This window comes from Anneissia japonica, unplaced genomic scaffold (genome assembly GCF_011630105.1).
Source record: "Anneissia japonica isolate Jap-2015-1 unplaced genomic scaffold, ASM1163010v1 scaffold3040_len1308831_cov196, whole genome shotgun sequence".
Classification (NCBI taxonomy): Eukaryota; Metazoa; Echinodermata; class Crinoidea; order Comatulida; family Comatulidae; genus Anneissia; species Anneissia japonica.
Window position 1 is genome coordinate 305,934 of NW_022718257.1, and position 25,584 is coordinate 331,517.

The 25,584-nt window shown below is 33.7% G+C and overlaps 2 protein-coding genes across 7 annotated transcripts in view; both read right to left on the reverse strand.

Moving 5' to 3' along the window:
- The window catches only part of LOC117110468, a 24,465-nt gene extending 23,085 nt beyond the window's left edge, over window positions 1-1,380 (reverse strand). For all 3 annotated transcript variants that reach the window (XR_004445699.1, XM_033253182.1, XM_033253179.1), the window contains exon 1: window positions 1,225-1,380. The gene's annotated coding sequence lies outside the window, so the exon portion shown is untranslated. The remainder of the gene's footprint in view (window positions 1-1,224) is intronic.
- Window positions 1,381-3,135: 1,755 nt separating this feature from the next.
- Window positions 3,136-25,188, reverse strand: LOC117110467 (splicing factor 1-like). 4 transcript variants are annotated; one of them, XM_033253176.1, is made up of 14 exons: window positions 24,886-25,188; window positions 23,456-23,590; window positions 22,579-22,654; window positions 16,839-16,991; window positions 15,988-16,077; window positions 14,858-15,041; window positions 13,982-14,100; window positions 13,207-13,405; window positions 12,495-12,635; window positions 11,247-11,466; window positions 10,137-10,259; window positions 9,931-9,969; window positions 8,431-8,481; window positions 3,136-5,720 (listed from the first exon to the last, which is right to left on the reverse strand). In XM_033253176.1, the coding sequence occupies exons 1-14, from the start codon at window positions 25,082-25,084 to the stop codon at window positions 5,383-5,385; spliced, it is 2,067 nt and encodes a 688-aa protein (XP_033109067.1). In that variant the 5' UTR covers window positions 25,085-25,188; the 3' UTR covers window positions 3,136-5,382. The 4 variants fall into 4 exon arrangements, with proteins under 4 accessions (XP_033109067.1, XP_033109066.1, XP_033109069.1 ...); XM_033253175.1 differs by having other exon boundaries at window positions 3,136-5,723; XM_033253178.1 differs by lacking the exon at window positions 8,431-8,481.
- Between the last annotated feature and the right edge of the window lie 396 nt (window positions 25,189-25,584).

A 25,584-nucleotide genomic window follows, 5' to 3' on the forward strand; every position in this document is an offset into this window, starting at 1 on the left:
TTTTTCTCGTGAGGTAGTTGAATACTGTAGATTATTTTTTTCGGAATATAAAAATGCCAAATAAAGAGAAGAAAAATAAATGAAAAGGAACTCAGAGAAGACGCAAAATGATGCAGGACGCATCGGAAAATTAATGATAACAATTTGATCTTTAGATAAAGAGCTACTTATTTTTTTATGTAAATATTAAGTAAGTTAAATTACCTTTAGTATTGAAAGCGTAGTTTAAGTATTAGTTATTGAGAAAAACGATGAAGAAAAACTAAGTTAAAGAAATATATTAAAATATAAAATTGAAAGGAAAACGATGAAGAAAAACTAAGTTAAAGAAATATATTAAAATATAAAATTGAAAGGAAAACGATGAAGAAAACTAAGTTAAAGAAATATATTAAAACATAAAATTGTAAGGAAAACGTTAAGAATTAAACGCATACAAAATTTTACTATAAGTAATTATATGTTCCCTATATCATTGTTTATTTTTCAATACAGTATATACATTTATAACTTTATTTTTTTTTAAATTAAAAGTGGGACGATCCCACGAAAAAGAAAAAAAAAACCCTTTTTTTTTTTAATTCTTTAATCTGAAATGCTCACAGGCCCGTATTCAGGAGTTCCACAGTCCAATAGGCTGGTGGTATATTGAGTGAATATAGTCTGGTGTTGCCCAAAAACTACGTTTACAATTGGGCCTATTTTGGTATTGAACTTAATGCACTAGAACGTGAAAACGTAAATTTTTCCCCTTTTGCGGCCCCCTAGCCCCAGCCTAGTTGCTCGCTTCACTCACATATAACGCACCCCTCGAATTCTGAAAGCTTCGCTAAATTGCTCCGAGTTCAGCTTGCCCCCTGCGCTTTCGTTTCGACTCCCCTTAGATTTTTCACCGTACGCCCCTGAACACGTACTAAAAAACACTTTGGCTATTGAGAAATGCACAGCTACCATGTTCTCCGGCGCACCCTTAAATCACCCAAATTGGCCATAAATTAATGGCACCACACGAGCAAAATCAGGAAAGTTTGTAGGTCTATAGTATGGCCTTTACCAGAAAAAAAAACTCTGCTCAGGCAAGACCTAGCCTAGCCTAGGTAGCTTAGGCGGCCTTTAGTTAGTGCCGTGGGGAAGCTAGGCTACGCCTAGAAAAAATAAGGCTGGTACTACTAACTTGGCGCTTAGGCCTAGGTCTACCTGAAAATAAATAACAAAAAGACTAACCTTTATTCAATCTATTGTATTATCACTTATCTTATTATACAGCAAAAGAATAGCATCTAATTTAGCCTTTTATTTACTTCTTTTTATTATCACTTCCTAACATGCGTACGTCTAAACACCAGTGGTGGAATAATGCAAACCCAATATTGAGAATAGACCAATCAGAGCTGGGATCGAGGTCTTATCATGCACTCGGGTGACAACCAAGCTGAGTGTCAAACTCTCTCTAATAACAACAATATAACAATATGTTAATAATAATAATAATAACAATTTTTAAAGCATTTTTGTTCAGATATAAAGATTTAATAGGCCTATACAGTATTAAAATAAAATTAAATAACAAGAGAAAGGGAAGCTCTACTTTGTATAAATTTATTCAAATGGCAAAAACTATCAGTAGAGTACTCTTTTGACAAAAAAGCAATATAAAAGTACCATTTAAAATACTGTAGTATTTTCTTTGTAAAATACTACTTAAAGAAAAACCATTATAAAACAACAATGTGAATAAATGAATGATTACTTCAAAAGTAGCCTCTATGTTAGCGATATTATTCAGGTCAATATTTTTTGGCAACAACATAATTATATGAATTAATCCATTCATTGATTGAATTAAAAACAATAAAGCAGCAATTCAATTCACAATCTTCTATTGAAGATGAGGGAAAATAGCAGCTTGAACCGTGCTAAAGCTATAGGCAGGAATCTCCAGCACTCCAGCAAGGAAACATGTTTTACTACTTTAATATCAATTGTCTCACAAAATCAGTGGTGATGGGTATACAAAATAAAATATATGTTAAACTCATTTAAACAGATTCGTGTCCCACTAGGTATTTCTTCCAAAATACAGTAGCAGTAGATTAACTTACTATTCATGATACCAAATTCCTCCCTCATTCGTATACTTCAAATTATATTAATCAAAAGAAAAGTCACCTTTAAATAAAGTTCTTAGAAACAAATCTAGAAATCATTCAATATATAAATAGTTATTGTAGTTGAAGGACAGTGAAGACATACAATTTTATGTGGGCAGTATGTTGAAACAGAAAACCAACCATTAACATGTATTATTACAGGTCTCCATCTAATTAAAGATCCCTCCAATTGAAGACCACTTTTCTGTGGTACCATAAGAAATGTCTATTATTTGAGAGCAAAGCGGCTAAAGACCATGGAAATTAAAAGTGGTCTTTTAATTGGAAGAAGACATTTACCTATTAAGTTTATAAATCTGACAAACGTAAGTAAATTAACAGTAGACTCTTATGTATATAAAACTAAAGGCACATTTCTCAAAGACAATGTTAGTGTTTTACTTTTTAAGTTTACCATGCTGGATGTGCAACAATAAGCCCCCATTCAACCCCCTCCCCCTCCATTTTAAGACTACTAGATATGCCACTGGGCTGAAGTGATCTAGACCATCCATCTGCAATAAGTCTATCCCTTGGGCGCTCTGTTTTTCCTTTTTTCTGATTAATAGACATGCAGTGCTGCAAATGAAATCAAATGAATGTTAAATGAATGAGTATGTAGTATTATGCACATAAAGTGAAAATAACAGAACATAAAGCCTAAACCACTTGCTTGGGGTAGGGATGAGTGCTGATGGAATTAGTTTTATAGAATAGGGATTTAGCCATGCATTCTCCAATTTTTTGTAAACCTTGTGAAGACTTAGTTTATCACAACTGAACCCCGAGCGAGGAGAAACTCAATCCAGTGTCGGTGCACAGGTTGTAGTTTGCAACGCCGCTGCCTTACTGCTCTTCATGTTTCTTCATTCTTGGTCCCCCACCCCCAACTTTTCTCCATATACTACCAATAATTTCTTCCTGTTCTGTCCCACTTAATTACTGCAAACAGATATTAACAAAACAAAAAAGCCTGTACACAATCTTGCTATACGGTATTATTTATTTTCAATTCAAATCTTTTGATACACTTTTGAAGTGAAATGCGCAAAACATAACACACAACAGTTGGCTGTTGTCCCAATAAAGATACAAATATCAATACAACTAAGTGTAATGAAGACATTACCAACATCCTTAATTATACTAATGATTCTATATAAAACAAAAAGAAACCACAATAATATTCTTCATTTAGAGAATGTGCTTTATTTGATAATTCAGACCATAGATAAACCAATAATGTCTGGGGTTATCAATACACTAGTATTACATGCAAAGATGCACCAAAAAACAATCATCATTATTCCTGCTCTAATTAGTTAGTTGGGAATGCTTAATTAAACTTTAGCGGTCATATTTTGAGGATTCATTTTCAACAGACGTGAATCAACATTCTCCATCACATATCAATGTTTAAAATTTAAGCAGTATGTTGAAGCAGAAACCAACCATTAACAAGTATTATTACAGGTCTCCCTCTAATTAAAGATTCCCCCATTGAAGACCACTTTTCTGTGGTACCATAAGAAATGTCTATTACAGGTACTGTATCTTTATTATTCTAGTTTGAGAGCCAAGCGGCTGAAGACCATTGAAATCAAAAGTGGTCTTTTAATTGGAGGTAGACATGTATATATTTATTTTAAATCTGTCAAGTATAAGTAAATTAACAGTAATTGACTCTTATGTATATAAAACTAAAGTTGCACTTCTCAAAGACAATGTTAGTGTTTTACATTTTAAATTTACCATGCTGGATGCGAAACAATAAACTCTGCAGTTAGTTCCTGACATAACCTAACCACAACATGAAGCAATGAAGCAAAAAATGAACGTAAAGTCCACTCAACCATGCATTGTTCTTTAATCTAAATGAATGGAACTATCTATTTAATCAAATGCGACCTATGTCAACCAATTAAGTAAGATTGTAAATAGAGTAGGTGTTGTATAAAACAAAGTACAGTTTGTTAATAACAATAAGATTTATAAAGTGCACATATCCATTGTCCACTGCAGTAGGAAGTAGTACAGTAGTTTAAATATAATTGAACCATAACATTATTTAACATTATTCAGTCGCATATCTTCCCAAAATGGAGTAATTCAATATCATAGCAACAATCTGTAAATAATGATGTATTAAATAATGGATTTAAAAGATCTAGATTTTATGAATATATGCATTCATTTTATGCAATATTATGTCTATATACACATACATTGCAGCATTCATATAGCACTACTTCATGTAGTGCATTTTAGTAGTAATTATATATGTTAAAACTGCAGCAATAAAATAAGAAAAATACAATTTTAAAAATTTGTTTAACCTCTGATCTTGAGAGACTATAAATAAATGGATTGAAGTTACAGTATGCATTTTTGTCTTTAGATTGAAGAACTCAACTTGGACCCTGTCAAAGACTGAATGCAATTTATTATGCATTTTATTGTCTATACCTCAAATTCTTATGTTAGACACATCAATAAATAGGTTGAAGTTGTGCATTTTATGTTTTTACATTTAACATCTCAACCTGTATTATGCAAACTTATGTTGTTTGCATTTCATCTCAATTTTTTTTATGGAAAATGTTTCCATTTCAAACCAATCTAATATTTGAGTTATTTACATACAAGATACAAGATTGATTTGTTGTCATTGTGCATGGCGCCATATCTTTTTCATTTCAAAGTTACAAATGTGTAAAGATATCTTTAATGCCATAAAATATTAAATGTACAGTATAATGTATTGCATTTATAATATCAAAGGTCAAAATTCCTTGAATCCAATTTAATCTAATCAAACCAAACCAAGTGCAATGTTATGTTATGTGTTCTTGTTGGTTTACTCAAAATGCATTTCACTATGAAATGAAATACAGACAATATTAAACTGATGTTACTTTGTGTTTGTCTTTACCCCTAAAGTGTACATAAGCATGTCTGGCTTGAAAATAAGTGCATTCAAAACCAAGGTGATTTGATTCTGCCAAATGTATGACCACTGACTTGAAAGGGGTCTAGATCATATTTACATCATAGCCTAGCTTTTAGTGGCAAACAAAATGGCTTGACTTTTCTTTTTGAAACTTATCCCTGGTTGTGAAATCAATATAGCTTGGGGGATGCATGTATACTTGACTATAAAATGATGATTATAAGTTTAATTTTTAAAACACATCCAAGTTCGGGTGGTCTTGAAGAGAACATCTAACCAGATCTAACTTGAAGGAGGAGGTGGAGGGGGTGCTGGTGTTCCAGGGAGAGGAGGGGGAGGTACCCCTGTCTGGGCAAACTGTGAAAAATCTATAGGTGGGGGTGGCTGAGAATAGGCCATGCTGGACATTGAAGATGGAGGTGGACCAGATGGCATTGGGGGCTGGATAGGTGGTGGTGGGATACCAGGCGGAGGTCCTGGCGGTGGCATGGTTATTGGCATCGGAGGCGGCATAGCATGCCAGGGGGGCATGCTTGCCATCATGCTCTGACGTGACTGCGGTGAAGCTGCTGGACTTGATGCTGATTGAGCCTGTGTCGTTGACCCAGAAGCTGATGATGCTGCTGAATAAACGAAAAAAAAAAAGACATTAACCAATCAATTATATCAATTTATAAAATGCATGCATTTATTCAAGTAACCAAACTTACCATACAAAAAAAATTAGCAAAGGCAACTAAGAAATCTTTAAAGGCCATGGCCATTTATTAAATATAATATTTAATATTTTAATTTTGCAATAAGGCGGAAGTGGCCTAACTAATGTAATATTCTCTTATAAATAAAATACAAACTATATCAATTTTTTTTTACATGCTATGAATGCTATAAAGAAAAATGCAATATCAAAAGAAAACTTCAAAATATATATATATACTTTTGAAAAAAAACATCCATAAGACCAGCTATAAATCATGCTGTAAGAATTTCTAATATCTGATTTTTTTTGCTATTTCATATATAAACTCAACCCAAACCCAATCAGAGACATTATGCAAAAACCAAAATTAAATTCAAAGATATTCATAACAGATTACGGCGGCAAGTTATATTTGATATCACAAGAAATACAGCAAGAGAAATCACTGAGGTATTAGCATTTATCACCACAAGCATCACAGATAAAGATATAAGTCAGTGGCAGATCCAGGAATTGGGAATAGAAGAGGCCCAGGGAGATGGTCTCTTTTCCAGATGGAAATTCCAGATTACGGCACCTCTAGATGACCACAAATGACATTTTCAAACTTAAATTTGAATATAACTTTTTTTTTTTTTCATAATGTGGAAACTCTTGGGAAGGGGTGTGCGAGAGGGACCGGCTGGCTACAACCCCCCTCCTCTTGGAATCTGCCACTGTAAGTCAAGCAATATACAATGAAAAGTGGATCCCTTGTAAATTTAATTTCAAAATTATTATTGATGTGCAGTTGAAAATATATTCCACAGAAGCCTAATAAATTTGAATAACAACATTACCTAGAGGGTAATCCCTCTTTACATTTAACATGCTACAAATACAGTCTCTGACATCCAATTAGAACATAGAAAAAGATATTTCCATGTTTTATGTGTGCATGTCATTTAAATTAAAACTCAAGTCACATAAACAAACCACAAGCATAGGAGCTACATTGATCTGATCTGAATTTCATTTCTATCGTTTTGTTTACTGATAATTTTGAAGAATGGATGCTGTATTCTGCTACTACACCATGTTTTGTAATCAGGTTTTTAAAAATAGGCATGTGATAATCATATGAAGGGTTTTTAGTTTTTAATGAGATTTGGCAATTGTGAAAACTCCAATATGGCTTACAGTACTGTTAATTAAATGCTACGAATTCAAATCAAATATTTGGTTGTTATTGTAATACATAAATTTTATCTTCAAATACATACTGTGTGTGTTGAATTGAAATAAACATGGGGTAAATCAATATTTGGATTTTTTACTTTGTATATTATGTTATTATATAGCTTTCAAATAAAAATTTGCATTCACCAAACACATGCATAAGCAATATTGTTTCTTTACTTCCTTTCTCTATGCATAAATTAGCTGGGGTAATCAATTGACATGTTCATTTTGAATGAGTGATTCTAGTTTTAATTGGAGGTTTAATGGTTCTTTCCACATTTCAAATGAGAGCAGATGGTTCATTAGTACATTTTGTACTATGCAAGCAAGATAATAGAGAACTTTCGTTGTCGCCATCGAGAACCCATCTGCCGAGAAAAGTGCATATAATTGTGTATGATGTCACCAGTTTTGGTCTTGTTTTAGTTTCTGGGACTCGCAACCCAAAATTCAGCCACTGGATCCCGGGTGATGAAGCAAGGACCAGATACTGAATGTATTTGCAACATTTCAATGAAATTTAATTATATTCTATATTAAATTATTATATAATACCTTTAGAAAATCATCATTCACAGAGGTTCACATAATCAATGTATTTCGTCCTAGGCTTGGCCCTAGCCATTCCGAACATTCAATTAGCCATCGTGCCACCACAGCCCAAGCATGTGCCACGGCCATAGCAATGGGCTGTCCTGCCACCGAGGGTTTGGTTCTAGGGGGAACGCGAAACGGGATAGCGAAAGCTCATTATTCTTTTTAACGAGAACAGGAAATTTTCTCGGCAGATTGGGTCTTGAGAGAGATAGCAAAAGCTCTCTATGGACTGGACTAACTATTCATACCAGAACTATTATAAGAATATTTCTCATTTTTATTATCATTATCATCGGATCCACCACCTCCTCAGCCGTTTAGAAAATACATGGTGCGGTACAATATTCTTCATAGCTCAAACATTAGTAACAGAGGCCGAAAAAGGACCAAAACAATAACATAAGAAAATCTTTACATTAATAATAATTTAATCCTCTACAATTGAGAGTGGATGATGGAAGAGCAAATTAATAACATATGTTATTGTAAGCAATTCTAACTTGTTCTTAGTTTGTCATACTCTTAAAAAAAAAAAAAAAATCAGTAAAATGTTACTGCAAATATACTGCACATAGTACAGTATATTATGGACTAGAATAACAGCAAATTGGGAATGCAGTACATTAGGGAGTGGGCTTGCACGGAATGGATACAGTGTACAAACGAATAGATTTGATTAGTACAAAACAATACAACCACGCCAGAAAAAAATGTATATAATATATTTATAATTTATTGCACAAGTTTTTTGATAGTGGTGCAATTCATTCATGTATTGACATTCATGCATTTACACATGTTGACAATTATACCTTGTAGCCACGGAGGTGCAGTGGACGATGGACTTGACGTGCCTGTTAAACCTGCATAAAACATAAAATGCTTTATACCAATCCTACAAGCAATCCTATTATAACAGATTCTTAAAAATGTTTGGTAATTTCATGAGTTTCATCAATATTTATTTAATAAAAGGCCATTTTATTTAGGGGATAAGGTAGATGAATAATAAATAACTTGCAGAGATATTGTGCTGAACTGTATATATTGTCTGTGACTACCTAGCCACCGTAAAGAGGCGTATATACTATTACATGTTCACATCAGTCTACAACAACTGAATGAAGTATATAGCATTGGAGTTAACCCACTATTCTTTCAAAAGAATATCCAAAAAGACTTGGCTCTACCAGCCGAACCTTGGGCTAGGAGCAGCTCAAGCTAGCACCGATGTTAGCGGTGCCCCTGCCTTACCACTTGGCCGACTTGGTAATCGGGTGATGTTCTATTCAGTTTCTACACTGCTAATACTTTTATATTGCAATTGCCTCAAAATTGCTTATTGCTTATAAATACATAATCCTACGGACATATGGGCTTTTTCATTAAGTATCTTAAAATCAATGTATGTGTAGGTCTTGTTAATGCCAGATCTGAGCTACTGCTAATTAGCTAATGCTAAGTACCCAGCGCATTGATTTAATAGCCGAAGTCAAGTCACGCTACGTTAACAGAAATGCAATATCTACTGCTTATGTTGAAGGGATGGATATGCATCCAAAAGCTACTTTAGATAGAATTTCTATACATATTTTAGTGGTGCTGAGTAAAACACAAGTTCCTGGCCATGTGTACATTCATTCCACTACGACTAGTAAATACTGTCTAATAATACCACCATTAACAACAAAAACTATGTAACATAATAAACCAGAATTACTCTTTTTACACTACGCATTAAAAGTATAGCCTCCCCGCGGTGCTATTTTTTAAAAAAAATCTTTAAATTCTCAAAATGTATAAAAACATAATAACAAAAAACTATAATATAATAAAAAATAATAATAAACAAATTTGTAATGCACTTGTCCCTACCCAAGGATGCCAAGGCAAAGTGTATAATATAAACCAGTAATTAACCAACTAAAAGAAAGACTAGTGTTTAGGGTATCAACGAAATAATGAAAGCTACTTAGATAAGATAAGTTACACATGATTCATGCCTCTTAAAGTTCAAATTTCTACAATAATGGCATACATAATGATGACAGACCTGTTTGCTATTGATGAAGCGTGAATGTGGCAGTGTCAAGGGTCACTTAGAGCTTCCAAATGCATCATCATGGGTTTCAGTCTGATTCTGGTCACATTGCCTGGGTCCCTAGGCAATGCACCCATCAGAAAATGTATTAAACCTAATGGTTTTTTATCGACAAAGTGAATGTATGTGTACATATGTATTAAACCTAATGGTTTTTTATCGACAAAGTGAATGTATGTGTACATGAATATAAATTGAGATTAGATCTTACCAGTAGCTTGCTGCCATGGGGGAAGAGATGCTGACGAACCTGTAAATAAAAGATATTAGGATCAATAAAATTAAAAGTGATATGGAAAAGGGTTCCAAGAAATGTTAAGCTTTAAGTTCAATGCAATATTAACATAAAAAAATTTAGATTCCAACCATAAATTCTTATTTTTTTAAGGTGTTAAGTAAAATATTTATTTTACTTACTAGTTGTAGTCTGCCATGATGACGTTGACGGCAACGGAGGAGGAGCATCACTGGACGGTGGAGGAGGGGGAGGCGGCAATAATGGTTGCTGAGTCATGGGACCTTGCAGGGGGTTGGCATGTACTAGGAATATAAAGAAAAAAAAAATTAAATAAATTGATAGCAGCAATATATTTTGTATATATATTGCATGTAGCACTAGGATACTATGTATTATATAAAACATATTAGTAAAAGAATAATTAATGAACATTAAACAAATTTTAAATGAAAAGACATTCTTGAAAGGCTGACAGGGGTAATTTATTATATTGTGTAGTTATTAATATTACTCTGGGTAGCAGGAACAGCAGTTGGAAAAAAACTGAACAGATGAACACAGCATGTATAATAATGTTCAACAGTACTCTCAATTACTTATCTTGTTATCACAAACCTCAATTAGCATTCACCTCCCAAGTTGGTTAAATTAAGATTGAGTGTAGATTAAGGCCAAGTAATATTTCAAGTACATGCATTACATTTCACATTAAACTTTGTTAGGAGAAACAACTTCATTAGCAACACCATATTTCATTCAATTCAATTCAATAAAGAAAATATAAAGAAATATTTACATTATTAAATATATAATCATATATATATCTCTTATACACATCTAGATGTGTATAAGAGACAGATGCTGGAATGTCAAATTTTTGGAAATCTATTTTATTGTACTAAACTAACCTTCATATATCTATACATCACGCTATCCTGTTATTTTTCCCTTTTCAATGTTATAAACCAACAATTTTTAACGACTTGGTGATGGTTTCTGCTTGAGAAATGCAGGAAATTATAAACTTTGAAGGCTGATTTCTCAAATACTGTTTAAACAGCTCTATGTTTAAATGACTGTAACTTCTTAAGGAAATGTCGGACTTAAATGATTCTTTTACCATTTTATAGCTCTCATTTTACTGTTGAACAAAGTATTAATAACTTAAAATCAATTTTTGTGATGAGTGACTGGCTTGGCTGGTCTTTGCCACACACACACACACACACACACATATATATTTAATTATTTAAATAAAATAAATATTCATAGAATGTATAAGTTCTTACGAGAGCTCATTCCAGACATAGGTGGTGGGGGCATTGCCCACGGGGGTGGAGGTCCTCCGTTTGAAGGCGGGGGCGGTGGCACCGGCATTGGGTTTCTTGGGGGAGGGGGTTGGACTTGCTGCCGCATCAGTGGAGGCGGTTGATTTTGTTGATGTTGGTTACCCATCATACCCATTGGCTTGTTGTGACCCATCCAAGACTGACGGTATTGTTGCCGCATCTATGAAGAAAAAAGTAGTGAAAAAAGCGCTTAATATATTTATGCAAGAAATTCAATTAGTCGTTGTTACAATGCGGTTTGCCAATCTCAAGGTCAATCAATTCCTCACTGTGCACTTCGCTTTTGTCCAAAGCACTTTAGATGTGTTGCTTTTCTCCACCCTGGAGTAAATGGGTACAAATATGGCAGTAACACTTAAGCATGTGGATTCAATGACCAGGGAAAACAAAGCATTTTGTAACTTAAAGAAAAGTGCTATATAAATACCAAGTAATAAATAAAATAAATAACAAATTTATTAGCTCAAAAAAGGTAGCGTAGCTTATTTCATTTCATTTTATATATTCATTTCATTTATTTTGCTGTGTACAATATATAGAAAGCAGTTGGAAAATACTAAAAATACAAAAAAAAAAGGCTGGTCTCTGATTCTCTACACGGCCGGTGGAATAACCAAAAAGTAAAATAAATTACTGCCGATATGTTTCTCTATGACATGTGGGGAATTAGAAAACAATAAAACACAAAAAAAAAGCAGAATAAATATAAATTTAGATTACAATATAGAAAATAATTAACAATTCAGTTACCATCATCGTAACCATCATTATTAAATTTAGAAATATATATTTATGTTTTCTTTTTTCCATTTTTTAATAGATAAATTGTATATACATTAATAAATTTGGGATAGAATAGAGGATAAGACACCCAGGATACTCAGTATCCAGACATGCCCTTATAATTTGGAACGGTAGTATTCAAAGATATACAACAATTTATACACACCAAATGCAAATTATTTTCACAGAAACCATAAACATTTAAAGATACTGCTTCAAAGACAGAAACAGCTTTAAAGGTTGGTTGGTTTTTTTTTCATTTTTTTGTTTTGTTTATGTTGGTCACATCTTAGATTTTGTTCACAGTGTTATGCTACACTAAACTGATATTTCATTTAGCTTAGCAATGCATAAAAAGGAAATATACTAAAGACATCACTTAAGTGCTTGGAACATTCCACTTACCAATGGGGGTGGCTGGTTTATTTGTTGATTCATCAGTGGGGGAGGCCTGTTATATGGAGGCCTAATTGACGGGGGTGGTGCACTTGGTTTGGATACTGGGGGTGGAGGGCCCTCACCTAGTTCAGCCATCAGTGACATGTACTAGAAAAAAAAAGCAACAATCAAATTACAATTAAAAGAATAATTTGTTGGATTGTAGGTTCAGGCAATATAAACATAAACTAAATAGACTAAATAAAACATAAAAAGTCCACATACATTATGTATATGATTAAGTACTACAATTTTTTATAATGCAAAAAATAGTCTGAATGTTTCTATTGTTTTAATAAAGTAATTGAATCTTGAATTGTAGAAAAAAACAACAATGGAAACACAGTAACCATGGACAGACCAACAGGCCTCTTTTCCACTAGCGAAATCATTTGCCCGAATTGAAAGCGTCACAGTTCTATCAGAATTTTTCACTTCAGCGAAACCAGTAGTTCAAACTGTTTCTACTTTTTGCGAAGCCAAAAAATGCGCAACCAATCAGAGCTCAGGAAGAGAACTAACGCTTTTGATTCACGCGAATAAATTTGGCTAGTGGAAAAAAGGTTTTAGGATTCCATGAGAAAAAAAAACATAATTTGGTTTATTCATTAAATCCTATCTGAATCATAATATATACTACAATGCTGTTGATTAGTAGAACACTAAAATACATTCATACCTCAGAGTCCATCTTTGCCTTGTCAACTGCACTAGGTGGAGGTGGTCCTCCTAGGACTCGATCTCCTGGAATCTTTTCTTTACAGTCGTTAGCAATATGTCCGGACCCTCCGCAAATTGTACAGATAACATTGCTTGTGATGTTCTGTTTCTCTGGACACTGCCAGGTACGATGGTCAGAAGCCCCACAGTTAGAACACCTAACGTAAAAATTATTTTAACAGTGAAAACAGTCCACCTTAAAAAAAAATCTGACATTATTGGTGGATTCAAGGGTGGGGGAGGGAGAGTTAGCCCGGGTCCCCTTTAAATTTTCCAAAATGATTAAAAAAAACTTAAGAAAAAAGAATTATATTGCTTATATTAATATGGCATTTCCGGCCACAATTATAAATTTCACTAGCCCCCAGCATGCTTGAGGCTGAGGTGGTATAGACACACCATCTGTGAAAGTCCTTCCCTGGGCCCCTCCTTCCCCTCTATTTTGAATTTCTGGATCTGCCACTGCACATGGCCCTGCTTCATGGTCCAGTGCACTGGATGCCCTTCAAGGCCAGAGGCACTGTCATTATTTGATTACATCTATTTTTAACATCAATTAGTTGATATTAGCTTGTTTGACAATTGCTATTACATAGTTTACACTATTTTAAAAAGAATACAGATTAAATCCTGGCAGGATTTGAACCCAACACCACGGAATTAGAAGGCATGTACCATGTTAAAACTTCTTGACAGATTAACAGAAAGATAATTGATCATCTTGTAACATTTACCTTACGGCATCTTCATCCCTAAGAGTACCGTTGAGACGAGCCAACTCACGTAGCTGCATTCGCCTCAAATCGTTCTGTCCTTCAGGTGTCTCAATGCCTTGTTTTATTATTTCTTGAATCTGGAATAAATTAATGAAAGATAAGATATAATTGTAATGCAAAAAAAATTAAGGTCGGCCAGGCATCTCAGAAACATTATTGTAAAACTAATGGCACTTTCCGCTAAGGCCCACCCATTGGGTATTGTTCCTAGGGTCAAACAAAAACGTCAGTGTTAAAACATACGTAAACATATGTTCTGATTGGTCAGTTAAGTTTGATTGACACTCTGGAAAGGGTTAATGATATGTTTGAATATATTACTTTTTCCAAAGCTTATATTTATGTTTAAAACATTTAGAATCATATTCCAGAATATAATGCATAGAAAGGTTAATGAATAGCAATGGCATGCATTGGAAACCTATAGCCTATGAAGACTACAAGCAAAGGAAAAAATTAAAGAGAGGAGAGGTTAAGTTTCTTAATGGTACATCTGAATGCCTTGGACTTAAAAGAAGGGGGGGGGGGGAAAACAAGAACTAGGTAGTTTGTTCCATAAAGAAGAGGTGTTGAGGTATGAATGAGGATGATTGTGAAACAGTACGATAGGTGTAAGTTTGAACTGAAAAAATGTGAGTGTTTAGGGCAGCATTTTATCGGGGAAGAATTGCTTTCATTTCATTTGAACAATTACCAAAAGTGTAGCAATAGTACACAGAAAGATCTGTAACATGGCGACGATGGGCAAGAGAATGGAATGACAGAACACAAGTGGATTAAAAAAAATTAATTTTAAAAAATTGAGAGAGCCTTCCAATGGAAAAAAGTACCTACCTTGTCTACAGCTATCTTGACACTCTCCGCATTGTTGGCAGTCACCAGAGCGTGAAGGGGCTCATCCTCACCAGGTAGGGGCTGGCCATCTTTACGACCAACTTTACCCTCCTTCACCGAACCCTTACCACGAATCATGATCTTTGTAGTGGTATCTTTCTCGAGCTGTTTTAGCGTATTTCCTCTGAAACAATATGCAACATCAAAAATTAGGGAAAATATTTAATTTATTATAGTATACATTATTGTTAGTTTGTTTTTCAGGGCGACCATAAAGTAAAGATGTGTTAATTTCTGTCTGCTTATTATTTCAATAATATAACAATAAACAAACCATATACAAAGTAATTGTATTCGACAGCAACATTGATTGTGCCTAATTAATAAGCTGTTGTACAATCTTAAATCATGTGGACTGAGCGAGATAAACAAATACTGACGGTGCTCAAAATAATTGCTTTCCTACTTTGCTTCGTCTGGGAAAACTCGTCTGATCGTCTACACAAAGTTTACTAAGCTGGGTAGGCATAATTTTGTACACAAACGCTAATTGGTTGGCTCGCCCAGTGCATGCAGTGCACATGGTTTTAGTTTGTCTGAGCACAGCTCTGTTGTTTAGAATAGGCATGAAGGGGAATATAGTTAATCTTACAACATTTTTATGTTCTTTAGTTAAATGAAAGATGGAATGTGATGAATTAACACATTAGACACATGGTTTTATTTGAACACTTTATTATGACATCGTAAAGTCATTAACAAAAACACTAAACACATGGATATATTCGTAGGCCTAGGCCTACAGTTGTAGCCTAGGTAACACCGTTCGTCCATGTTTATTGAGTGCTACATATGTATTAGGTCAAAGGTCACCACAAATTTAACCCAACCTTAATTTTTACGAATCCCCTGATTCATGTATGCCTCCGGTCCCGTACTGTACGTAAAATCGAGGTTCTACTGTAGTTCCCAAAAACACTAGTTTCAGATTCACTTTTGGATAATGAATTAGCATATAGGATTATTCTTTAAACTGTAATTTTTACATTAAATATATTGCATTTTTCCTAAATAAAATTGCAGGAAGCCTGTTATTTATAACTATAAAACTATACTTGCTGCTTATTTACCTTGGTCCAATAAGGAGTCCCACAAAGTTGATGTCTGGATGTTGATCTTGTGGAATCATGACCCGATCACTGACACGCTGGACAGGTGGCCTAGAAAAACACAATTAAAACCACTGTAAAAAACTTTTATTATATTATATTTATTTCTTCTTTACAGTACCCTGGGTGACCTAATCAGTGCATAAAAGCATTGTTATCCTCCAGAGCCCAGAAAGGGATTATGCTTCTCCACATCAAGAATATCACTTGATTTATCATGTAATTGAATATTGCGCAATAATTTGAAACAAAATGTGTAGTGAAGAGAATATTAGTAGAAGAGAGTATAGTAACTTTATCAAATAGCTTAGTTGATAGCTTAAATGGTAACTAGAAGGCCTTGGAGATATGAATCTGATGGCAAAAATAATATTATCCCAAGTTATCTATTCTCTGACTGATTCAATGACAACCACTTCTTCTGTCGATTCAGAATGGTTAAGAACTTTATTATTATTATATTATTGAATATACTATCATCTACATCTAGACATGTTGATAGGAAAACCAACAAAATCGAGCAGTGACTCCATACAGTGCACACATCTGCCCTCTGCCTGGATACTGAACAACTCACAGGCTGTGTATGAGCGATTAGATTATTTTCTTTTATGCTCGAGGTTAAGTTCAAGGGGAAAAAATTGAATTTTTGTGACCTAAACCTTGTCCTTTGAACTTTTATTCCCAAAAGTTAATCATCTCTTTGATGATCTGTTAGTTTTTGCATATTCTTGCTAACAACTAGATGGGGGTGAATACATACTTGGTGAAGGCATGGTGGAGTTAATTCACATATGTAAACATGGTCTTACTTATAGTCAGCTGGTGGTTTGTACTCCGGATTCAACAAAAAGGCATCCTGAATCAATATATGTCTTTCTTCCTCAAGTTTCTTACGCATTCTGTATTCTCTTGTGTTCAGTCGCTTTCCCTCATTATTATAAATTGGCTCAGGGGATGGTGATCTAAAAAAAAAAAACCAATTTTACACATTACTACATTTCAAGAAGAATACAATGAACATTAAAAAAACAATGGTGAAATATAACTTTTATATGTGTTTGGAATCAAAATGTTTGCCATTGTCAAATTATGAACTTCTAATAATATAGATTAACTAAAAACTACAGCTTTAAACCTCAGTGCAGCAGAAATACAATAAAGTTGTTATATGTATATGATTACCGGTAATATACAAGGCACCAGTATATTATACTCAACTGTATATTCTATGACAACCTAAGATAATAGTACCTTAAGTACCAAAAAAAAAAACACTACCAAGACAATACTATACATTAATATAACCATTTTCATAGTGTACTTATTTTATATGTAAAATATAAAAAAACATTATACTATCATTTATTGGTGGCTCACATTTAATCCGTCAATGCTAGATTAAAATGAGCTCTCTGTAATTAACATATTCCATGAACATGGTCATGTGACACTTACTGGGTAATAAATATAAACGCTGCATTGAAATTGTAGAGTACATGAGCAATAGCATGGCGGCCATTTAATATCATTGATGAAAAGATTATTGGGGGGGGGGGTATATGTAACATGCTGTTAGGTTACGTATCGCACTTGTTAATGTTCCATAAGTCACCAGAGAGAACTTTGGTGACTGGTTCAGAATAGGGAAACCAATACAAACTTTTGACATATTTCAAAGAAATGACTATTGGTTTCTAAATTAAATGTTTCAATGATTTTTCATCTGATTAAATGGAATGTATTTTGTTTGATTACATTGGCCACCTAATAATCGTCACATGACCCAAACTTCATTGAGTAACATTCGGTACACCGGTTGTCAGGCATGTATTCTTTACAGATCTAATTACATGCTTGGTATCTGAATGTACTGTGTGCCAATATCACATTGTAATAATGGACAGGCAATTTTCAATCATTTTAGTTACACAGTGCAGTTTCCAAACCAATGCACACATCGATGTTTTTGTTTTAGTAGGTGACAACCTCTTAATTTCCTCCCTTGAATAAAACTTTAAATTCTTGTACATTTATTCTTTTCAAAATCATTGTAAATAAAAATTAATATTTTGTCTATTAATTTGTCTATACAAAATTTGATGAAAATAATGTCATTACTCAATTATTAAATTAAATCATCATTTTAAGCATACTGGTAGTTTGTATGCTAATGTAGCTTCCAGTGCGTCCACCTGTAAATACCTTTAAACAAACTCAAATTACTGATTATAACCACTATATAAACTATTAATATTACTGTATTTTTTCCTTTGGGGTTTATTATTTATCAGACAGCTCCACTATTGTACATGTTGTAGACGAATTGGTTACTAGAGAGCTTCACTGAATCATCCCACATTTGAAATTTGTATTTAAACATGTTGTTGATTCACCATCTATCGACACAATCAAGGACAAGGTATCTGATATTCACATCCGTTAATTTTCTCAAGTGAACATAATTGACCATCAACACTGTGCGAATATACTCATACGAGGTTTATGCACATAATAGGATGATGACGATGTTGAACATATGCTTAAATATATGTACAGTACATAAAATTCAGCATATATTTTAAGGGATATTTAAATATGGTTATCCAAACTTTAAAAAATACATTACCAAAGGTAACCACAAATATCCATTAACATAAATAATGAACATTCTCTATTTGGGTTTGTGTTAAACAGTGCATTTCATTGGTTACTAGAAGACAGATCCACTGAATAATCGACAAACACCACATTGTTAATTCATATTCAAACATATGTCAGCATACCTGCAATACATTCAAGTACTGTATCATAAATTTCAGCTTATAAAAAAAAAAAAAAACTACTCATGATCAAACTAAAAAAAAAATATATTCAGATGGCCCCATCCAAAACACTAAATCTGAATAAATAATGCAAAATACCGTACGGTACTATTTTAATGCTGTACTGTACAGTATTTGCAATTTTACTGGGCTTGCAACTAAATCATCCATCATTCTATTAGCTGTCTTGTAACTTGTCGTTTCACACAGATGTACAAACGCATTCCTTGGCAGTTTATTGTATACATTTTGTCCATAATAAATATTGTTTGCAATGACAAGGTTATGCTTTCATCAATTGCCGAACCATTTAAAGGTACAATAGACTACAGCATACTCATCACTTATCATCATCCCTATTGAGTCACAAATAAGATAAGCATCCATTCATTGCGTTTCAATAATTAATAAAAACACTGAGCTTAAATCTGAAAATCGAAATTAGATCATCACTTAAAACACTGTAGCATTGTAATTATTGCTAATAACACGCATACTGTGCAAAAAACAGCTGGAAACGAACAAGTACTAATATTTTGGCAACCATAGTACATAACAAAGTTGTGTGTGAAAAATACAGCATATTGAAAACAAAAAAAATCACATATTTAGGCAAATATTACAACAAAATTACCTTTGAAAATAACAATAAATAAACAAAATAGAAATTACTATTATTGCTCATATAAGTTAATAACAATTTCAAACTACATTCGATTAATTAATATAATATTTGGTCAATTAAATCATAATATGTTATACACCTGGCTCACCCGTTGGTAAATCTGTCAGGGTAAAAATAGTTAGCATCATTTTTTAAGCCAGAGACAGCTGGCCCAAGGATACCATTTCGGGCGCCTAAAGGTGATACATAAATTAGAATGAAGGACCATTTTCTAGGAAATGCTGAAGTCACCAATGATGACGGGGAACGTAAATAATCCGCGCCGCAGGTTTCTAGGTGCATTACAAAATGTTGATTAACGCCATTTAATACACCATGTCAATGCATTTCTTTGTTTTCAATAACTTTTAAGTCGGCATCCTACTGTCTATACTGTCTTTGCATTAGTAATTCTGGCCATCAAATGATTACATGTTATGTTATTGCTATTTTAGAACAAAAAATTACAATGCTATAATGTTTGATGTTGGGTTTATTCAGTCTAGTCATTAATATTAGTCGTTAACGTAACAGCTGAAATACCAAATCCTAAGTACATACACCTGCAACTCTCTCTGGCAATCTTGCAGTGCATAGAGTATCATAAATACAGACCAGTAAAATAACTGATGATTTTACTGATTGTTACAATTCTGCAACTGTATACATGTTGAAAGTATAATCATTCTAAGCTGAATGACTAACTGGTATCGCACACTGTAGAATTCATCATCGCTGGTTTAATCTTGGCACCTTCAGCGATTAAAACATACGAGAACACTAACAAATATTAAGCTCATAGAAGATTACATAAACAGAAAGACAAGTATAACAATATATTGTTATTTAAATGAATATTGTAATTATATCATCAGTAACGATTACTAATGATAATCATAAGACTAACAATAATTATAAAATGTATGAATAAAAATAGAAAAAAACATTCTCAATCTATTACCTATCTAGCTGCTTAAAAAATAAATAAAAAAGTTATGGCAAACAATTATGAGAAACTGAGAACACTTCAATACATGAAGCACAATATACTACCATTAACCTGATAATAATCATAAAGACGCTTTAATACAATTATAATAGGGAGCATTTGTTTGTACGACAACCATAGGAAACAGAACGTAATGACTTTACTAAGAAGTCACCTACACAAGTAAGAAGGTTGCCGAGTTGTCTTTGTCGTCTGGATCCTAGGACACAGTTTGGCCTGAATATATGTTGTGCAGAGAATGTAGGATGGTCACGGATGAGTGAATCTTGGTCTAGCGTTACATCCTCGCGCAAACCGAAAGCTCCCTTAAGCCTGTTTTCAACTAGGCGAATTTATTCACGCAAATTCGGTTCACATTCACATTGCTGTCAGAATTTTTCACTTAAGCGAAATCAGTAATTCAAACTTTTTGCAAAGTGAAAAAATGTGCAACCAATCAGAGCTCAGAAAGCAAACTAACGATTTTGATGCGCCCAAATAAATTTCTCCTAGTGGAAAACAGGCCTTATAACTCTGGCAAAGGCTGAACCGAGGGTTCAGTCAAAGCTGAAATTATAAGCCCATGAAATGCTACTGTACCTATGTGTATATAAGCCCACCTGTGAGTGAGTGCAGATTCGAATACCTACAGGTATAAGCTGCCCATCTGTTGATTTAAAGCCAGGCTCCACAAGAAAAAAAAATTATATGTTGTACAACTGATTTATTTAACACACAAAATGATATAAAACTTGGGAAATTGGTTAATAAGATACAGATTTTTTGATATTTAAAAACTGGGAGGGGAAGGGGGAAAAGGAGCGTAACCATCCCTTTTCCATCTTTTTCCCCCTTTTGTGTCTTAGAAAAAACAGTTGTACACCAAAAAATTTTTTTCCTCCAGAGCCTGGTTTCAAATTACGGATCACTTTGATTCAAGGAATTCAATTCAATAAAACTGTACATTTAAAAGAGCTACATAGACTATGGTACACTGATAATATGTACAGGTACTTTTAATGAATATAGAAAGAGGTAAAGGTATTTATACTATAATTTGAATCAACACCTTGTAGCATTTACCCTGCTGCACCAATGCATTTAAGGTATATCGTCTGATTCAGGAAGATGAAATACAAAAAAAAACTGATGCATATCATAATCGGACACAAGAAAATGTGATTAAGACAAAACCAACTGCCTATCGAAAAGCTGATTCCAGCAGGAAAGCTTAAAGGGTGGGTGAGTAAATAAATCGTATATAGAGAATTTAATGATAAACAGAATATCACATTACAGACAACAGACCACTCATCAAGAAGTGGGTGCCATCGGACCTGTGAAGAATTAGAGGTGGAGCTCTGTGAACTATGCTTTATCTGTGTTAAGATGGCTCCAGAACTCATTGTTTCCAGAATGGTGACATTAGTTATTGTACATCTCTTTTTGTAAATCAGCATTTAATCAAACGATAACAATCACAAAATTATTTATAGCATTGAATTAGCAATCATAGCAAAATATGCTGACAAACTGACCAACATATTAGTCAGTACATAACAACTTTAATGCAATAGAAAAGATTATTTAAAAAGGTATAATCAATATATTCGTACATCATTGCTGGTATACAAAATGGGGTTTTAAATATCAAAATTGTTCAATAAATAAAACAAATTATTTTAAATATCAACAAAAAATATATAAATTGTTTGAAGGTTTGCATGGCAAAGTAACAGGAATATTAATAGATGCTTGCGCTACACAGTTATTCCTATTCATTCAATTTAATTTTAAAGTTTTTTTTTCAATTGCATTGATTCAAAGTAATGTCAGTATAATTGTTTCCCTCCCATTAAAAGTTTAATGCATTGCTGTCAAAATAATATAGGTATCAAAAACGAAGCAAAACTTATATTAATAAAAATTGATTGGTCAAAAAATTTTGAGAATAAAAATGAGTTACTGGTGATGTCGGTGAAGCGTTGCTTCGACCTGCACAATTGGAATCCCAAGTAGCACACGTAAAAAAAATGGAAAAGAAAAACTTGTTAAAAGTTTGGTTAATAACAAACCTATCCTCGGGGTTGGCTGGGATTCCTAGGTCTCCGGTTCGTAGTTTACGGCTGTATTCCTCGATCTGGATGTGCACTGGGGAAAAAGTCGAGTTAGAAAGGAAAAAAACATGTTGTTAGAAATGATAATATCTATAGTTAAATGACTGATGGTCCAAACATTAGGAATACCCAATCTACTGTTGTTATCATAAAGACATTATTCTACGTAAATAACAAAGAGTAGTAATTATATGAAATAGTAGTATTATAGTTTATAATTTTAATTTTTTTAAGTTCATGTTTTATATATTTAAATAAATCTAAATGAATCAGATGAATTGATAACATTATAATCTTATAAATGCATCAATAATATTCACAGTAATTAGAAAAATAAAGACTGAGTGAGAAGCTAGAGAAACAAAATGATTATTTTTGTAATTTTCTATACATATACAGTATTCACCAACACATACCTACTTACTCAACACTTACACACAACTACAGTAGGGAAAATGTCAATTTCATTAATATACTTACCAGTACATACTGTAAGCAGATGGAAATCAACAAACAATGTTTGACAGAAACAATGTCTAAGCATGTTGATAATTACTTATTATGTATTAGAAAAAAAATTGATGGAGAAATCATGATAAAATTGGAATAATGATGAAAACAATGTTTAAATGATTTTCTCGTCAGAAAAAGAAAAAAGGTTTTACTTTTTATGTATTCTTATACACAACGTAAGGGATAAGATTGTTTAGAGATGTTACAATAAAGAACTCTAATTAATTACACTTAAAAAAAAATTTGTTAGAAATATCCTGTTAAAAGAATTTTACAATAATTGACAATGTCTCAGATACAAAATAATACCTATGTAACTTACAGAGTACTTGCTGTTCCTGGTCCTTAGTCAAGTTGGGTGGCAATGCCGATGAAAGATTGGTTTTGGAATCTTCGCCTCCCCATCGACTGCGACGTTTCTTTTTCGATTCAGGTTGCCATCCTCGATTTTGATCACCTAAAATGATTAATTTTCTAAAATTATACAAATAAATTTAAAATATGTATGCCAAAGACTACGTTGTTTGAGATCAGGTGCGATTCATGGACCATGTGGCCATTCCGTGGCAAAACAATGTAATTTGAAATTTTCACTTTTCAAAAAAAACAGAGTTAAAGTTTGCATGTTTGCAACTTGGCAATATATTGTTGTACCCTTCTGAAATTTGCATGACTATATATCTATAGACATTATGATTATATGTCAAATTTTATTTACAAACAGTGGTTTATTGCAAAGTTATTAATGACACTTGTAGATACCTTGTTTTACCTCGGAAACATGTCAGGCGCAGTATTGTCGCAAGTGTGACAAATTTTCGAATTTATCACGTCTGGGACAATCATATGCATTATCTAGCTTGTGCATACGTCGTTGATATGAAAACCCCAACAACAAGTTGATTTTGGTGCGCCAAACTCAATCAGCTCAAAATAATTTTTGAATTCCAAAGCATAACAGGGTATCTTCCTCGTAGATACGTTGTTTTGCCACGTAATCTGAGTAGTTGCGTTGTTTTACCACAGAAAATCACTAGAGGCAAAACAACGTATTTTCATTGTATACGTTAAGCCGCATAATCTGGTAGTTACGTAGTTTTATTTACCACGGAAAATCACTAGATTTTGAGTTTAAAGATAGGTGGTGCTATCTCCGAGGCCACTAATTGTTGAGACCTGAAATCTTCACAGGTAAATGATATTATCTCAAAATCCACAAAAATGTCAGTTACGTTGTTTTGCCTCGGGACTGTAGCGTGGGTGTGCAGCGGAGGTTGAATAGGACGGCAATAATACGGTTTCGCATCCATTAACTTAATTAGAAAACATAATTATTTTATAAGTGAAGTGGATTATTGGAAAGTCAAATCATCAAGTAACGTATTATTAGTATTGAATAATTGTAAGTGTTAAATAATTAGTAAATAATTTTACGGCCGGATGCGAAACCGCATTAGCAGCGAATAGGGCTAGGGCCTAGCCTTGTCTTTCCAAATGAGTTATTGATTGGAAGTTAGGCTAGGCCTAGCCTAGGCCAGCAGGGTCCGGCCAGCAATACCATTCATTAATATTAGGCTTTACTTACTAGGCCTAGCCGCCCTAGGTTAAAATATTATTTAAGAATAAGATATTCGACCTCGGCTAGCCTATTATTGCTACATACCCGCGGTCCATGGATTGTATCTGATCCGTTGTTTTTACCACCCTAAAAATAAACTGAATCATGAAGATGAATTGATTCACCAGGCCTACCTGACGAGCCAACGCCTGAGCTGCCCCCGCCGCCTGTGCTGACCGACTGTGCAAACACGCCTCGTTTCTGTGCGATTCTAGCAGCAGCCTCTCGAGCTGCATTTAACATCGATTCTTGAGGCCTAACAGCCCTTTGATTTCCCTGAAAGACAGGGTGAAGATTCCCTAAAGGAACACTGTTTGCTCCAGTTCCTGCCATGATAACAGGAAAGAAGTTGGTACAATTTAAAAACGGCTAAACTAGTAGCAAGTTCACAACACCGCTTTCTGTAGGTAAAAATGGCGGACGTAAAGGAAATATACACGCGCCTGATTAATAATATTGAGGGCGTGCTTCAAACTAGGCTCCCAGAGAGCCAAAGATACTAGTGAGAAACCTAATGTCCAAAAAAACAGGTTTGCAAGATAGGCTTGCCCAAAGCAATTTTATTGCATTTTCCGGATATTTTGAGTATACTGAATCCAAAAATGCAAAGGTCCATTTTTTCCGAGATTGTCTTGGCGGCCATTTTGGAATTTCAAAATGGCCGCCATTTATACAATAAAAATAACCATAACTGCGCTATTAGAGTAGGTATCGACATGATTTTGGTACCAAACCCTATTTTCTCAATGTCAACCTGTCCAATGGTGATATTCTCACAAACCGTAAATGGCAGCCATCTTGAATTTCAAAATGGCTGCCAGTTTGAAAGTAAA